The 18,167-nt window shown below is 46.2% G+C and overlaps 1 protein-coding gene across 1 annotated transcript; it reads right to left on the reverse strand.

The window, feature by feature from the left end:
* Positions 1–10,394: 10,394 nt before the first annotated feature.
* Positions 10,395–11,312, reverse strand: LOC131560332 (olfactory receptor 14C36-like). Its single transcript, XM_058809012.1, has one exon. It carries the CDS (start codon positions 11,310–11,312, stop codon positions 10,395–10,397), a length of 918 nt encoding a protein of 305 aa, XP_058664995.1.
* Positions 11,313–18,167: the final 6,855 nt, after the last annotated feature.

Here is an 18,167-nt window from a genome sequence, read left to right on the forward strand (position 1 = left end):
TCGGGAATATGCATCCTCCAAAAACCTATGGCACCTAGGAAAGTTTTTGTCTCCTTCTTATTGGTGGGTGGAGACATTGCTGTAATCTTGTTGATAACATCGGTGGGAATCTGACGCTGTCTGTCTTGCCACTTCACTCCCAGAAACTGCATCTCTTGAGCAGGTCCCTTGACTTTGTTCTTCTTCATGGCAGAGCCAGCTTTTAGGAGAATCTGGATGATTTTCTCCCCTTTCTCGAACACCTCTGCTGCTGTCTTCCCCCACACAATGATGTCATCAATATATTGCAGGTGTTCTGGAGCCTCACAATTTTCCAGTGAAGCCTGGATCAGTCCATGGCAGATGGTGTGGCTATGCTTCCACCCCTGGGGCAGTCGGTTCCAGGTGTACTGCATGCCTCTCCAAGTGAAAGCAAACTGAGGCCTGCATTCTGCTGCCAGAGGAATGGAGAAAAATGCATTGGCAATGTCTATAGTGGCGTACCACCATGCTGCTTTGGACTCAAGCTCGTACTGGAGTTCCAGCATGTCCGGCACAGCAGTGCTCAGGGTTGCGGTCACTTCATTCAATGCACGATAGTCCACTGTCAATCTCCATTCTCCTTCAGATTTTCGCACAGGCCAAATAGGACTGGTGAAGGGTGAGTGGGTCTTGCTGACCACCCCCTGGCTCTCCAGCTCTCGGATGATTTTTTGGATGGGGATCACAGCATCTCAATTCATTCGGTACTGAGACAGAGTAAAGATCCATTCTGAATTAAGTCAAGTGTCTAAGAAAAGTGAAAAGTCTGTAAGGCCAAAGCTGAAAGAAAAACTCGCATGCCGAGACAGCAAAGAGACAGAGAAAGAAAAACAGAAAAGACCACAAAGTCGATTTGCCCCCGACTTAGAAATTCCTTTGATAAAGAAGAACTAGTGCTAAATGTCACGCGGAATGAATATGTATGAACTTATTGTGAAACTGTATGCATATGCATTTGGAAGGGGGATAAAAGAAGACCCGAGGTCTTCAGAGGTACGCATGCCTTTTTGGAGGACTTGCATCCGGCGTGTGTCGTAATAAAAGTATACCAAGCTTTACAACTTTTACAAAGTTGTGAGGTTTCTTCTTTTCTCCGCAAAACATTATGGCGAGCCAGGTAGGAGTTCTCTGTCCCCGCAGGGGCAGGGGGGATAGACGGACCTCCAAGGCGTGCCCTAAGAATTTTTTCTTGGTGGGGCTCCGCTCATCTCAACTTGCCACCTGCGAAGACAGACAAGGACCTGCTGGCCTGCGGAGGAAGATATGGTATGTACTGAGGGGCCCCCAAAAGAGGGAAAGGAGAGCGAGAGAGTAAACCACCCAAAGACGTCTAAGTTCAGATGATAGAGTAGCTGTATTAGAGACGGGGTTCATCGTTCTGATAGAGCAGACCACAAGCAGTTCTGAGAGTGAGCTGGGTGAACCCGTGTATGTGTGTGTTGAAGGTTCATAGTTCTGATAGAGCAGAACCGCTGAGCCCGTGTGTGTTTTGTTTGTGTGTGTGTGTGTGTGTGTGTGTGATGTCCGAACACTGTGTTGCTGTATAGTTAATGTGTGCATTCTGTAGTCAGTGCACTGTGTTTCTAATCATGCAAGTGTATAAGTGTATGGTGTATAAAAGAGAGTAGAGCTACAGTGCTATACAGTGCGAGGGGGGTGAGTACTACCTGTGTTTGAAGCAGCCGAGTGAGGCCTGAGGCACCAGCTGCAGCAGGCTGTGAGAGCAGAGAGAGAAGTGCCCCGCAGAAAAGCGAGTAGAATGTCAGTAAGAGTATTTATCGTGTTTAAATGTAGTGATTTGTGTAGATTTGGTACATTTTAACCGTGAGTATGAGCTCAGAGAGTTCCTTTGCCTTAGATGCTTAGACTTGATCTCTAGACTGTGTGCTGTTATTTTGATTGTGTCCAAGAAAAATTGATGTGAGTAAATGCTGAATTATAGTATGCTGTGTTGTGTTGAGAAAAGCAAGCACTTTGAGAGATATGCCCTTTCCCAGTGATTTTGTGTGGTGATTTTCTTCCGCTGCATTGTAGAAATTTGATTCTCAGATTGTATAGTAGTGTTTGTAGAGATTTTAAGATTTTGTTGCAACAAGAGTGGCATTTTACATAAGAGAACTATAGTACGGTGATTTATGCTTAACTACAATAAAGCAGAGTTAAAAGAATTCCAACAATTCTCCCCCTCACAGCAATTCAAGCCTTGGCTCTAGTGAATTTGAAATAAAGAGTGGGGGGGAGTGCGTGAGTCTGTGTCTGTGAGCATATCAGAGTTTTGGCTGTAACTAGCACAGCCTTTTTGCAAAGCAGTAAAACAAGTGTAAATAAACACAGTGCTTAATTAGATTGTACAAGAAGAGAACTAGAAAGACTGATATTTTGTTTGATCAGAACATAGTGTCTATGTCACATTTTTGATTAGCATGCTGTGTGAAGTTACAGTAGCTGTCCCCTAGGCACAGGGACAGCTCTGGCTGCCCCGTCTTCCCAAAGCACACGAGAATGGCCTGTAAGCAAAAGCTAGATGTGCAAGTATTATTACAGTGTGGCGTTTATGAGAAACACTAGTATTGCTGTTTTGCTGTTCTAATAAGTGTCAGGCACATGCCCCGAGTGTAAATTAGAGGTTTCTAGTCAAGCAGATTCAGAACCTAAGGTCTTAGAGCTTGTGAGTAAGAATCACATCTGATACCTGCCACCTGGAGCTGTGTGTATGAGTAAGAAACTGAGAAACTACTGTGAAAGTGTCTGTAAAAAGGTTTGAGTAGAAGCGAGATAGGGCAAGAAGAAATAAATAATGAGAACTGACCAGAGCAAATGCAAACAAGTTCCTAAATTAGCCCCTTTTGGGAGGGGCTCACTGAAAAGAAGTTGCCAGTAAGAGCAGCTCAAAAAATAAAAAGATTTATAATACTTCATTGCTGTTAGTACTGTTTTAAAATAGAAAGATAAATGAGATAGAGTTTTGTATGCTGAAATGTCTTTTTGCTTTAAAAAATCACCCAGAATGGCAAAGAGACTGTAAGATCAGACCGCCCTCTAGTCTTGGCCCTTGAAAAAAGAAAACAAGGCAAAGAGAAAGCAAATCAAACATGTTGTTCAGTATGCAGTATAAGATAGCAACGTATGAAATCAGGCAAAGATTATCATGCTGAAATGCAAAGCAATCACAGTTCACAAAATGAGTACATATGATTTCCTAAAGGCTCCTCCCAAGGTAAGGGAGGAAGGGTAAAGATGACCTCCCCAAAAGGGAAGAATTTTTGTCGACACAAGGGTCATATATTCAGTTTTAAATAAAGCTTTAGTACCTGTGGAGAATGTTTATGTTGTAGTGTGGAGAATGAACAACTGGCCAGTCTGAGAAGGCATACTTGTGCAAACCTTTAAAGTAATATGTGTACTATGTGTACCTAAAAGCTTTTGTACAATTTGCTCAATTTGCAAAACATTCTCAAATGAGAAAGGTTACTCTGTAGGCAAATGATATAAAGAGGTTAGGCTTAACATTAACAGACACTGAAATTAAAGACATTAGTAAGGAGATATTAGAATAAGGAAATAAGTGTTTTCAAGGGTATGGGCCTCTGCTGTACCTGGGAGAGTGAAAGATGCTCCCCCATGAGCATCAAGCTTAAGGAAAGAACACAACTAGTGAGAACTGAGTAGTACCCTCAAAAGGAAGATAAGGAAAGAATCAGCCCAATAACTGATAGTACTGGATTAAGGGCTGTCAATAAGATAACACAGAATTTATACCCTGTGGTAGCAAATCCATATACCTTACCAACTTGTTTAACACCTGAGCTAACCTGGTTCACTGTTTTAGGCCTTCTTTCGCCTCCCTATCCATGAAGCCAGCCAGAAAATTTTTGCATTCAAACTCAAGCTCACATAGTCCATGTGCCTGAAGGCTTCAAGATTCCCCACTCCGATTGGAGAACAGCTTGCAAAGACCCAGAGTCCCGGGAAGCTCCACTAGAAGAAAGGTATTACAGCGACCTGAGTGGGTCGCTGGTGGTGAGAGAGAGACGGTGAATCTTGTATCTTGATCAGAAGGCTGAATTTATTAATATATGATATAATACATTATAATTATACTAAATAGAATATAGAGAGAGGTTTGCAGAGCTGCTAGCTAAGCTAAGAAGAGATAGAAAAGAATCCACAACAAAGTTGTGGCCAAGGACTCAGTCCCCTGGCTTGAACTGGTGATTGGCTCTTAATTATAAACATAGAAAATGAGCCAATCAAGGTGAATCCTATTGCATTCCACAACAGCTGATAAAAATTGTTTATCTTCTCTTCGGGGGCCTCTGGCCCCCCGAAGACGCAGAAATCTGAAAGAAAGGATTTCTGTGGAGAAATGTCTGCGACATCTCACCTTTCTAAATTATATAAAAATAAAAGAAAAATGCTGATGTGGAATGAACAGGAAATTCCTTCACCTATAAAATATAGAATACTAATAATTCACTAAAACAATCCTACAATATAAGAAAATTGCAAAATACAATGTAAAGAGAATTTGAGTCCATGCAGCTGAGTTTCAGGAACAGTCCATCAGCTGAAGTTGTTTCTTTTGGACATCTGAGAGTCCTTAGAGTCCTTTTTGTCCTGAAACAGCATAACACAATTTTAAACAATTTGAAACAATTTGAACAATTTTTAGAATGTCCTTTTCTGGCCCTTCAGTGCTTTCAGCGCTTCAGCGCTTCAGAGCTGCTGCCCAGTATTTTCAATCTTTTTTATTTAATTTTTAATTTTTTTTTTTTTTTTTAAATCAAAAAGCAAAAGAGCAGCAGCCAGCTGAGTAGAGCAGTGCCAGAGAAGGAAAGGCCCTGGCCCATGCTGGACCAGGAACCCCAAAACTGGCCCACAACAGGGGGACCCGGACCGGTAGGACAAACCAGAACCCCTAGAAACACAAGGAGGCCAAGTGATGGCCCTGGCCCAGGAACATCCTGAGCCCAGCATCCCAGGCCAAACTCATAAGAAGGCTCTGCATTCCCGCAGGCCTGAACCCTGCTGCCAGCACAATGGCAGCATGGGTAGTGAGATGCTTCCTTTCCCCTAAACCACTGAGGCATGCCAGCAGCAGGGAAATAGAAGCCTTCCCCAGAAATCCCATCTGGGGTCTGGAGATGTTTGTTTCCCACAGCAAACCAGCTATGGTCTCCTCCAATTGTGCCCTCTCCCTCGGCAATGCATCGGGTTTGTCTCTCATGCGCCCCCTGGCTTCATCCCCATCCCCTCCGGGCTGGGGATCAGAGGCAGAACTCTCTGGATGCACCTGCCCCCCCATGCCACTAGGGCACAAGAGAGGCGGTGGCCTCCATGGGACAATCCCCGAAAAACCACCCCCCAAACCGCCGAGAATGCTGATCTTAAAAACAGGCAGCTGGACTGCCACAACAGTGAGCTGGCGGGCAGCCCCCGCTCCACGGAAGGAGAGACCCCCCGCCGGAGCGACTGCTGGGACGTCCGGTGGAAGCAGCGGGGAGGGAGCAAATTCAAACTAAACCTTGAGCTAAAGGAATGCTGAGTCCTTTTGGAATGCCTTATAGAAGACGATATAGAATACAAAGGGCATGTCCAGAATGTCCACCTACATGGTGGCATTAAGCAAACAGCTCAGAGTACATGTGGCTGGAACTCGGAGCAGGGAGTTAGATAGCCTGGGGATGATGTATATGTTAAGTCTCTTACAGAGAAGACTTTGGAACCACAGTGGGAGAGACCACTGCAAGTACTTCTCACCACCTTCACTGCAATCAAAATCAAGGAGCAGGACGCCTGGATTCATCACTCTTGGGTGAAGAAGGCCCAGAAACCCCTTAAGGAGTGACGCCAGGAGACAATGAACTGAGATTAAAACTTACTCGGGCAAAATGAGTACATTGCAGTCGGGAGTAGCTCATATTTTAGTTTGTAGAATTGTATTGTGTGTAATCATAACTGAAGTTTTAGAACTTGAGAGTAGCTCTATTCAAAGCAATGCTGAATGGCCTTGGTCCCTGGCATTTAATCTGTATACTGGATCCATAGGAAAACCTTCTGAGATAAAAGATTTAAACATATCTACTGTAGTAATCCACGAGAATCTGGTATATGAGGAGCAAGAATGGCAGGAACAGGAACTGTGGACACTTCAAGGAATCAGAGGAGAAGAAATCAAAGTAGGGTGCCAGGTCATCAATAGGACAGCTTATGAGAGACCAGATGTAATTAGTGTCTGAACCTCCCCTGGTGTATATGAACACCAGGAAGTCTGTGATAACCTAAGTGAATCAGACTGTTGGTGTAATTTCACCTTGATACAGCCTGTAGAAGTGACCTGCCTTTGAGCTCGAATTACTATCAGACTTTCATTTGAATTCAAAGTGGACACTGCACTTTTTACCACAGCAGGGCCTTATACACCCCATACTAGTTCAGACTCTACCCAAACTCCAAACTAGAACCTTACGTAGTAAAGAATGTGACTGAACAACAGCTATTATTCAATCCAGAATGGTCTCTCAAATGTGTGGAGTTGATAATGCAAATTAGCATCTCAAAAATCCAACCAGCCTGCTCCTCCTTCCTAAAAACTTCCTTTGAGGGCTGGACAACATGGTTACAAAAACAGGCATATCTCAGGACAAGAAAGGAAGGAGCCAGCTCTCCTGGTGCCTAAAACCAGGAACACCAAGAAATCAGTTTCCTTAGGTCATTTTCCAAGCCGGTTGGCTGAACACTCAGGCAATGACTGGTAAAGGGTGCTGAACTGCAGGTGGTAAATTAACCCAAGCAAAGAAGGTGATTTTCTTTATTTATAGCTATCCCTTTTCCTACTGAAATCTAGATCAGTGATTGACCCAGTCTCAAGCAGTTAGATTCTGCTTAAAAGAGGTAGAGAGAGAGACCCCCCCCCCTTCAGAGCTCAGCAGCAGGCTGTAGGATTTTGAGCATCACTTTTGTGCTGAGTGTTTCAAGTAGCAGAAACCTTATCCCAGTTTCTTCTGAGGCACTGCAATGAATTTAGGCTCTTCTCTCAGACTTCCCCTTCATTATTTACTTGAGGCTTGGACCTGAAGCTAGGGGCAAGGTGGGTGAGGTTTTGTAGACCAGGAGAGACATTCCTGCTTGCCACACATCTGGGAAATCAGGTGCTTTGGAGGGGGAAGGAGATTCCTTGAGGTTTCTACATTTCAGAACAAACATCTGCCTCAAGTATTACCTAAACCTCTGTCAGATACACTTGTGAAGTGTGTCTGAATTTGCAGTGTGAGGCCAGCACATCCCTCTGGCAGAGAGGGATGGTCATGGACAGAAAGCAGTTCCTGTTCCCCATAACAAACATCTAACTGGCATATTAGGGATAAGATTAGGAGTTTTAAATGGAATTGGTTCAGAAATACTGGTGAATAAACTGGCCACTGCAGCAGGTGGCCTAACAAAATTGAAGCAGCCTTTATAGTAATCTCTATTGACGTTAGGAACTAGCCAGTGACAGATTTCAAAAGTACTGCCAAAGTAAGGAAGTATGAAAAGGCCGGGGACCAAGACCACAAGTTGATAGCAGAAGCACTTAGTATAGTTGTGGTAGATAGGGAAAAGGCGCTGTGGAAGATCACGCGATGTCACGGAAAGCCAGGACCCTTTGTTCCTCTAAGATAAGAGATTACCCTAGGAATGTGGCCCCACTAACAGTAGTGCCAGTAACTTTCCATTCCTTACCCAGTACTTTTCCATTCCTTACTAACCATAGATAAGAAGGACAAACCCCCTTTTGACGTATAGACCCCTTAGACTATAAGACCCCACGAGAAGAAGTAATAAAGGCCTTTTGACCGTCCATCATATTGATGTCTGCGTGTGTCATTGGCCCGAGCGGCCCTGGAGAGTGGGCCGCCGTGCTGATCCTCAGAACCAGGTCGCCTGCCTTGCTCCAGAAGGCAACATATAGTTCAAGATAATGTGTCTTTAGCTTTCAGTTGTATACAAGAACAGTTATGGATACAAGCAACAGCAGCTCTGATCATATGGGAAATGGGGTGAAGGTAATTTTCCAGCTGAAATTCAAGAAATTGTGTGGGATAATGCAATTGATATTGAAAGGAAGTTTGAATCCTGGCGGACTATGGTGAATTTCACCTATGATCCCGTTTCTAATGTGGCAACTGCCTTTGTGCTTACCATACGTAATGCCACTGTTTATGTTATCCATCCCATCATTGCTCTAGGATTAAACCATGAAAAAACAATACTCTATCCTCCAGAACATAGAGTGTGGGCACGAAAGATGAATGGAAAGTGGCAGACAGTAAACTTGGAATCCTGCATTACTAGAGAAGAGATGGGATTCATTTGTGAAAGCAATACTATTAATGCTCAGGATGTGTGTTTGGACACTGAACAGAGTATTTGTCACTTTGAAGTTCATCCAGTCACTGACCAGAGAACTGTGCTCGTATATACTGGAAAAGGGTGTATGCTTGAGAACTGCTTGTGCTGCTGTACAAATTGATAGCAATGATGTTATTCTGTCTAGTAGAAACCATTCTAATCTCTGTATTTGTAATTTTGTTAAAATTATTGAGTCTGATTTTTCGTAAGCCAATTACACAATGTATCACAGACTACCACCTACCCCTAGTGGGATGAACCTTACTTTGGTAAAACAATTAATTAAGCACCAAGATCTATTGGAAGGCTTGAAAGGAATCCAAGGAAGCGGAAAGAAAACCTTAATTACTGTCCAACATGATACAAAGAAGATAAACAGAGTTCTACAAAGAATAAAACAAAATATAGATCATCACTGTGAGATGTGATCTTTGGGTGGTCACCAACTGCAAATGGAATCTTTAATACGTTGTGCCACTCCATTGTAGTTTTACTAATATTAGTTGGGATAAGCTTAGGATTATCTATTATATTGATAATTTGGGACAGGAGAATGCTACAATGAATGGCTGTACCAACCTCTGTGTCAAATGTACATGGTGAAGCACTAAAAGACACTTACTGTCATGAAGGTTTTAATTAAGTAAAAGAATTTACTTATTTCCTAGGAAAGGGGGGGAATGAGACAGAGTAAAGATCCATTCTGAATTAGGTGAAGTGTCTAAGAAAGGTGAAAAGTCTGTGAGGCCAAAGCTGAAGGAAAAACTCGCATGCCAAGACAGCAAGGAGACAGAGAAAGAAAAACAGAAAAGACCACAAGGTTGATTTGCCCTTGACTTAGAAATTCCTTTGATAAAGAAGAACTGGTGCTAAATGTCACGCAGAATGAAAATGTATAAACTTATTGTGAAACTGTATGCATATGCATTTGGAAGAGGGATAAAAGAAGACCTGAAGTCTTCAGAGGTACGCATGCCTTTTTGGGGGACTTGTGTCCAGCACGCGTTGTAATAAAAGCATACTGGGCTTTACAACTTTTACAAAGTTGTGAGGTTTCTTCTTTTCTCTGCAAAACAACCATGGGGCCATTGTGACACTCTGGGGCCCCATGGAACCAAGGGGCCACTGTGAAACTGTGGCACCAATGAGAACATTGTAACACAGTGAAGCCCCATGGAACCAAGGAGTCCATTGTCAAATATTGGGGCCCTATGGAACCCAGGAGGCCAGTGTGACAGTGCAGGGCCTGGTGTAACAAGGAGGCCATTGTGACAATGAGAGGCCTCATGGAACCAAGGACATCTTTGCAGATGACACCAAGGTGAGTGTGAGTGTTGACTCTGTGGGAGCATAGGAGGGCTCTGCACAGGGACCTGGACAGGTGGATCTAGTGGGTGAATCCAACAAGGTGAGGTTTAAAAAGACCAAGTGCTGAGTCCTGCACTTTGGCCACAACAACCCCTGCAGCACTACAGGCTGGGGACAGAGTGGCTGGACAGCAGCCAGGCAGAAAGGGACCTGCAGGGAGTGATGGACAGCAGGCTGGACATGAGCCAGCAGTCTGCCCAGGTGGCCAAGAAGGCCAATGGCTCCTGGGCTGGATCAGGAATGGTGTGGCCAGCAGGAGCAGAGCTGCTGTGCCAACACTGATCTGCCCCCAGCTCTGCACACAAACATTGCTGTTGCAGCTCAAGAGAAGGGAACAAAAAGGCATCTATGCAAAAAAACTTGGCTGGGAGATCCTTTAGTTCCTTTAAAGCCACAAGAGCGCGGCCCCTCATTGACAGTCTCTGGCCACAGGGAAGTTGGAGAGAAACAAAATGAGAAATGGCAAAAACAATGACATTCCTTTGTGGACAATATGAAAAACTAATACAAAGGAAAAAAAGAACAAACCACAACCAAAGCAACAAGAAGTATGAAAGATGTCTTTTAGTAGAAGTGATTGGCAGAAATTGGCCAGCATTTTAATGTTCCTTAATTCATCCAGCCATCAGTCTCCACACTGCAGCCTTGAGCTCCTGGTTCCTCAGGCTGTAGATGAGGGGGTTCAGGGCTGGAGGCACCACCGAGTAAAGAACTGAAAGGGCCAGATCCAGGGATGGGGACGAGACTGAGGGGGGCTTCAAGTGAGCAAAGACAATAGTGCTGAGGAACATGGAGATCACAGCCAGGTGAGGGAGGCAGGTGGAAAAGGCTTTGTGCCGTCCCTGCTCAGAGGGGATCCTCAGCACAACCCTGAAGATCTGCACATAGGAGAAAACAATGAACACAAAACAACCCAAACCTAAACAGGAACTACCAACAATGAGCCCCAGTTTTCTCAGTTTGGACTGTGAGCAGGAGAGCTTGAGGATCTGTGGGATTTCACAGAAGAACTGGCCCAGGGCATTACCATGGCACAGGGGCAAGGAAAATGTATAGGCCATGAGTAGCAGAGCATTGAGAAAGGCACTGGCCCAGGCAGCTGCTGCCATGTGAACACAGGCTCTGCTGCCCAGGAGGGTCCCGTAGTGCAGGGGTTTGCAGATGGACACGTAGCGGTCATAGCACATTATGGTCAGGAGGAAAAACTCTGCTGAGATGAAGAACAGAAAAAAAAAGAGCTGTGCAGCACATCCTGTGTAGGAGATGTCCCTGGTGTCCCAGAGGGAATTGTGCATGGCTTTGGGGACAGTGGTGCAAATGGAGCCCAGGTCGCTGAGGGCCAGGTTGAGCAGGAAGAAGAACATGGGCGTGTGCAGGTGGTGGCCGCAGGCTACGGCGCTGATGATGAGGCCATTGCCCAGGAGGGCAGCCAGGGAGATGCCCAGCAAGAGGCAGAAGTGCAGGAGCTGCAGCTGCCGTGTGTCTGCCAATGCCAGCAGGAGGAAGTGCCTGATGGAGCTGCTATTGGACATTTGCTGAGGCTGCTGGGGACCTGTTCATGGAGAAAGGACAGTGACAAGTCAGGAGAGGCTGCTTGGAGCCAAACCTGGTCCATTCCCTGTAGACAGTCCCTACAGCTGGGACTCAGTCACCCCCCTTCCTGCTCTGGGGGGAGTCTTTGTCTGCAATCAGAGCACAGTCACACTCCCAGGTCACCCTGGGATAAACCAGCCCCTTCCCAGATCAGAGGATCCCTGAATGTCTCACCCTCTCTAAAGGTGTCTGGGTAAGGTCTCAACTCCCCCTTGTGCCAAGGACACTCACGGCTCCCTTGGCAAACTCAGCAGCATTTCCTCAGCTCTGGCAGCTCTGCCCTTCCCTGTGAGACATTCAGGGAACTCCCAGAGGCTCTGGCACAGATTTTCACCCAGGAGAGCAGCTCAGAGCTTGGAAGGGCACAGCAAGGAGATCCCTGGCTGTGCCGATGATGGGATCTCAGGGAGGGGGCTCAGCTCATTCCCCTTTCCCATGGACTGCTTTGCCCACAGCCCCACAGGTGCCAGGGAAGCTTGGACACCCCATTCCCATGGACACACCCCTGCCTGGCAGGAATGCCAAGGGCAGTGCCTGACTCAGCTGCTGCAAATGCCAGAGCCTCCCTGAGAGCAGCAAATAATAGTGACAATATCAGGGCACGGCAGAACCAAGAGAAGATGTTGTGGTGCTGTGCCTGAGAGGGCAGGGCAGAGACAGCCGGGCACTCAGGACAGTGTTCCCCTGCCCAGCTGTGCCTGGCACCTCCCACACAACAACAGTGCCGTCCTGCCCCCAGCACTGCTCTCTTCAGCCCTTTCTTGTCACAGACATTTTTTCATAAAATCCTCTCTTTGGGATTTTTCCTCTTTTGGGAAGCTGAGGCCTCAGAAGAAAAATGTAAAATTATTATCTGCTGATGTGAAATGCAATAGGTGCACCTGTGATTGGCTCATGTTCCATGTTTAGAATTAAGGGCCAATCACAGGACCAAGCTCGGGGACAGATTCTCAGAGAGCTCTCTTGTTTTTGGATTCTATTCTATTCTATTCTATTCTTAGCTTAGCAACTTCTGCAACTTCTCTCTCTATTCCTTTTAGTATAGTCATAATGTATTATATATCATAAATCAATAAATCCAGCCTTCTGATCATGAAGCAAGATTCTCTTTTATCTCTCTCACCCTGAGGAACCCTCATCAAGTCACCGCAATACTCTCTCCCTCCCTGAGCATCTCCCTGGGCCTGGACATTCCCTCCTGAGAGGAGCCTTGTCCCTGCCAGCACTCACAGAGCCCATCCCAGCCTGTGTGCCCTGGCCGGGGCCCTACAGAAACCTGCCTGTGTGCAGGGTCCTGGCTGGGGCAGGCTTTGTGTGCAGCTGGGCAAGGGCAGCTCAGGAGAGCCCTGCTGGGCCCTGCAGAGGTGATGCTGCTGCTGTCCAGGGCTGAGGAGTGGCTGGTGGCCTTTTGGGAGGCTCCCAGCAGAGAGACTGACCACCCAAAGTTACAGTTCTGGAGTCCCCGTAAATGCTCAAACATTCCTTTGATGATCCTGTGTGTCCCTTTCAACTCAGAATGTCCTGGGATTCTGGGATTACAATTCCTGTTCTGCTTCTGTCATTCCCCTGTTGTCTATAATCAAAACAGATAAAACGAAACCCTTGCAACAGTGTTAGAACAGTAAAGTAAAAACCAGACATTAATTGGAAGCTTCCAGGTGTCCCAGTGGGGATGGGGCACACCCAGGGCCTGATTTCAATGATTTATTGAGGTTGATTAATTAGGATATTTAACAGGAGCATCCAATAGGAGATTCAGGTGCCCCAGTTACACACCCCTGGGTCAACCCATTGGAGTAGGTCCAAGGGTTTCTTTGCCTTCACTTTTTGCTTATGACTGCTCACATTCTGGTGAAAAAACAAAATGTTCTTGTAGGTCCTCTTCCTGATAATAAGACTATATAGTATTCCAGGAATGTATTAAGACAGTCAGCTTAGTGTTCTAAAATCTAAGAGAAAGATAAGAAAACAAACTAGAGTTAAAGAAGGATTAAAGTTATATAAGTTATATAATTGTAGTTTAATATAGTTAATTAAGAGTTTAATAGAGTTAAGTAAAGGTTATGGTATCATAACTATATGATAGTAATTTACAGAGCTATGAATATATAAAAAATTATAAAATGGAAAAATCTTTTTGTCACTACCCCAACTTTCCCATCCTTCTCCAAGCAGGAAATTGAAAACACTCTTGGGAAAGCTCCTGATCTTTCCAGCAATCCCAGGCTTACCTTCTTTGGGAAGTGTCCTCCAGAGCTGTGCCCAGGCAGGTCTGGAGCTGGGAGCAGCCCTGCCCCATCCAGCCCCTCTCAGCAGCAGCCCCTGCCCAGCTCAGGGTGGCTCCTTTGCCCCACCGCTTTACCCCCCTGTGCCGGGAGCAGCTGCCAGGGCCGGCTGAGAGCTGTCCCTGGAAGCCAGCAGAGTCCCTGCCCCAGCACAGCGCCCTGGGCTGCAGGACCCTGCTCTGCAGGACAGCCCTGGGCACCCCTGGCTGCAGCCCTGGCTGCTCAGCCCTGCAGCAGAGCCTGGCAACAGGAGCTGCCTTGGGCTGTGCCTGGGCTGGGGCAGCAGGGAAAGCCCTGCCCTGGGGCCACAGCCCTGCCCTGGAGCAGCTCTGAGAGTCCTCCTGAAAGGTCCTCAAACCTGTGGGATGTGCCAGCTCCAGGAGATCCCTGCAGGAACGGCAGCTTCTCTTCCCACAGCCAGGGAATGACTGCTTCAAACCTGGGCTGATTTCTGCTCTAGTGAGCCCTGAGTGAGCTCTGCTCTGTGCTCCCAGCCCAGGCTGAGTTTAACCCCTCTGTGCCCTGTGCCTGTGCCCGGGGTGGCTCCAGGCAGTGCCCCCGCCCTGTTGGGCTGTGCACAGGAGCTGCTCCTGGGCAGAGCTGTCTCTCTGCAGCGCTGCCCTTGCCAGGAGCTGCCTCTGTGCCAGGAGCCTCTCTGCAGGTTTTTGAAAGGATTTCGCATTTTGCTTTTGCCTTGGAGTCTCTGAGAGGTTTGTGCAATCATGGCCTCCAATTATCTGCTTTAATTATTCCCTGGAGAGTCTTTGTCAGTAACAACACTCAGTGGTCTCATTTATGCTTCAAGGTACTTCAGTTATTTGAAGGTACTTGGTGTTTCTCTTTTGATACAGACTCTGTGAGACGTTTGTGCAATCATGGCCCCAATTATCTGCTTTAATGAGTCCCTTGAGAGCTTTGTACTGAAACTTAGCAGGGCTCATTAACACTTTGAGATACTCAAGGTTTTTAAGGTACTTTATGGATTTAAGAATACTTTTAGGTACTTTTAAGGATTTTCCTTTCCTCACTGAGTCTCTGAGAGGTTTTTGTGCCATCCTGGCCTCCAATTCTCTCCTCCAAGGAGTCCATGAGGAGCCTGTGTTGGGTATCTTTCCCCTTTCTGTTTTACAAAGAATTTTGTAAGACTTTCTAAAAGCATTCAAACAATCATGGGAAAATTAACAATACAAAAACAATCACTAGGAGAATTAATAGTCCTGTTTTAGCTAGACATCATCAAACCCTTTAGTCCCTTGGACTGGAGAGAGTTTATTGAACCAGTCTTTTTTTTCCACTTGAAGCTTCTTGAATCCTTCAAGTACCTGAATGCTTTTGTGGGTTGACCCCCTGTGGATGGAGAGGTTCATGCAACACATGCCCTCAGAGTCTACACAGCCATGCCCATGTGCCCAGAGTAAAAACTCTGTCACTGTTCTGCAAGGTGGCATGTCTGATGGTCTCTATGTCTGAGAGCAGCCCACTCAGTGTGAGGGAGGTAGCATTGGTTTGCTTACTTAACAGGCACCCAAGATGGTCTAATTGTCCTAAAGCTTTTGCTGCAGCCACCCAAGGTAGTCCACACTGGGGATGCTACCATCCAATACCTGGATTAAAACTTGCAAAGCCATCTCTTTGATATCATTCAATACTTCTCTAGGGATACCTGCTGCTTGGTCATCTGGTAGGCTGTGTTGTCCTTCTCCAGCTAGATGGTTGATTCTGCTCTTGCCTCATTATTAGCATAGTCGCTATTAATTGATGTAGTAAACACTTCCATCCCCCTTCCCACAGGTTGTATTCTGTAGGTGACAACAACATGTTCATAATACATTTTAAATCATAGGAAGTTAAGACATGTGCTGTAAACATGGCCCTCAATAGGCCATTAAAACAAGGGAAGTCCCTCCTATGGTCTTTAGCTGCCCTACACAGATCCTTGATTTCCTCTCAAACCAATGGCTGATACCTGGGATTCTGCCCCCTTCTTTCATAACATACCGGGGCAACAAGGAGTTTTGAGACTATTTGCCAGTCTCCTTCCTTAACTGCTTCCTTCCAAATCCTTTCCTAGGGACCTTCTGGGGTTGAGGGGAAAGGTGGCTCTGGGGAATCCTAACTATTTTCTAAGGAGGAAGAAAAACTTGGGGGAGAAACATTTGGATTAGAAATAGTGCGACAGTCGGGCTTAGTATCTTTGACCATGGGGTCATATTGTTGCTGGAGGGTGAGGCAAAGGGCACTGCCATTTTGTCAGGTGTTGGGGAGGAAGGGCCTTGATTTAGGATGGCATACCCCTGGACTGGCATTCTGGAGGCATGTCCCAGGGTGGAGGTGGAATGATTGACAGTGGGGGTGTGACCCACAGTTGTGGGGATGGAGTCTGGAGGTTCGTTCAGGGCGGAAGAGAAGGTTGTGGTAGCAGGAAATGGAGAAGCCAAAATGGAGGGAGGATGATTGGGCTCTCGAGCCACGTTCAGGCTCCTTCCATCTTAACTGTCCAGGACATGATACTCCAAGAGAGCATGGCCATCACCATCTTGGACCATCGTGGAAAGTCTGATAAGGGCAGGTTTGGGGCGAGGTCCTGAGTTAAGAGTGAGCAATGGATTTAGTTTTCAACACGCTGCTGGCTGGTGAAGGGTCTAAAGGGTGGTGTGGATGATGGGGAGTATGTGGGATGCAATGGAGTCCCTTTTGATCAAAAGGTTGTACAATTTACCTTCCACTTAGTCTCAAAATTCAGTGGTATGGATTTCGAAACCAGAGGTGTCAGGAAATATTTTAATGATTGTGGACAGATTTATTAATTGTTGGTTAGCTGAGAAAGGCCATACTGACATAATGCAGCTGGTTAAGCTGAGAGAGGGAAGTCAGCAGTCAGTAAGCTGAAAGGAGAAGTCAGCAGTCAGTGACCAATGACAGGTAAGGACAGAATGCCCTTGCTGCAACATGAGGATAGGGAAGAGAGATTCTCCCTGAGAATATGTAGAAAGTATCAAAAGTAGAACCGTAAGAATGCAGAAGTAGGCGTAGGTGCTGATATGTAACTAACCAATCCTGAGCTCAACTTTTGCAATATGTATGAAGCTCATTATGAACTGTATTTAACCTGCTGTACTGATCAATAAAATTGGGCCTGTGATGATCTAATTGATGTCCTGGTGTCCTTCCGTCGACAAATGGTGGAGAATGTGGGCAACGCCGAATCTCTGTCCTTTTTTCTCGGATTAAAAGAAAAAGGGGATTACGCCACGGTCGAGGAAGTTGGGTTTGGGTCCTTGCAGCCGGGACGGTGCCAGAATTTGAAGCACCCTTGAGGACCACAATGGTGAATCAAGCCAATACGTGTCGCAGGAGCCTGGAGAGCTGAAACAGCGCACGCTGATTAATAGATATGGATAGGCAAGCGTCATATGATTTATTCGCCGCGTATTTAGAATGGCGAGGAATAAAAGGGATAGATTTTAAAAAGGAATTACCAGGGTTATTAGCCTATGGCCATGCTAAAGGTATCTTTGCTAACCCGCATACAGTTCATGAGCTAGCAGAGTGGAAGAAGTTTGGGGAAATACCGTGGGATACAGTGTTAGATGATGATAAGTCAGCAAAGAAATTAGGGAAGTTATGGCGGGTGGCGTATAACATGTTACTTCAGCAGGTCTCTGAGAGAAAGGCAGCAGAAAGGGCGACAGATGCTCATAAGAGGAATATAGGGTATGGTCATGAGGATGATCCCCTGGCACGTTCTGTAACTAAGATACATATGCCTAAGGGTCGCCAGCAAAATGGTGTGGAGGATTTCCCTATAGGCACAGTGGAACCATCTGCACCTTTTCTGTCAGAGGGGGAGGGCGAGTCGAATGGTGGAAGTAAGAGCAAACCAGCTTTGCCTCCGCCACCAACTTCAGGCGGGTCGGATGGTGGGGGTGGGAGCAAGCCAGCTTTGCCTCCGCCGCCAGCTTTGCCTCCGCCGCTTCCCCCGAGTGAGCCGGCTCTGGTTACAGCTTCAGCGGGGGGGCTGCTTCCCCCACGCGAGCCAGCTCCTGCTCCACTGCCTTCCCCGTGCGAAAGCTCGGTGTCTGTACCGAAGCGCCAGCAGCATAGCACCCTTAAAGAGTCAGATGCCATCCCAGGGACACACAGTGATCCATGGGGGGAGATGGCTAAACAGAGGAGGGAAGCTGGGGATGCTTTGGCAAAAGAAGTAATGCAAATGGGGGATGGTGAGGCGGTGGAAATAGCTTCTAGTCTTGCATGCCTGGTCACATACACACCACAGTATGATGCACAGGGGAACCTTACGCATAATATAGCGGAATATACTCCCTTAGATTGGAAGCTGTTAACTTAGCTACGTTCTACGGTTAGTCAGTTTGGAGTAAAAAGTGAACCTGTTAGGCAAATGCTAGATTATCTTTTTAATACTCAGGTTTTATGTCCTAATGATTTAAGAGGAATAGTTCGGTTGATATTCACTCAGCATCAGCAGTTATTGTTTAATGCACATTG

Source organism: Ammospiza caudacuta, chromosome 7, assembly GCF_027887145.1.
Source record: "Ammospiza caudacuta isolate bAmmCau1 chromosome 7, bAmmCau1.pri, whole genome shotgun sequence".
NCBI classification, from domain to species: Eukaryota; Metazoa; Chordata; class Aves; order Passeriformes; family Passerellidae; genus Ammospiza; species Ammospiza caudacuta.

What these genes read in the sequence shown, in the direction of transcription:
- LOC131560332 (XM_058809012.1), bottom strand. Translation starts at nt 11,312, where the DNA reads ATGTCCAATAGCAGCTCCATCAGGCACTTCCTCCTGCTGGCATTGGCA.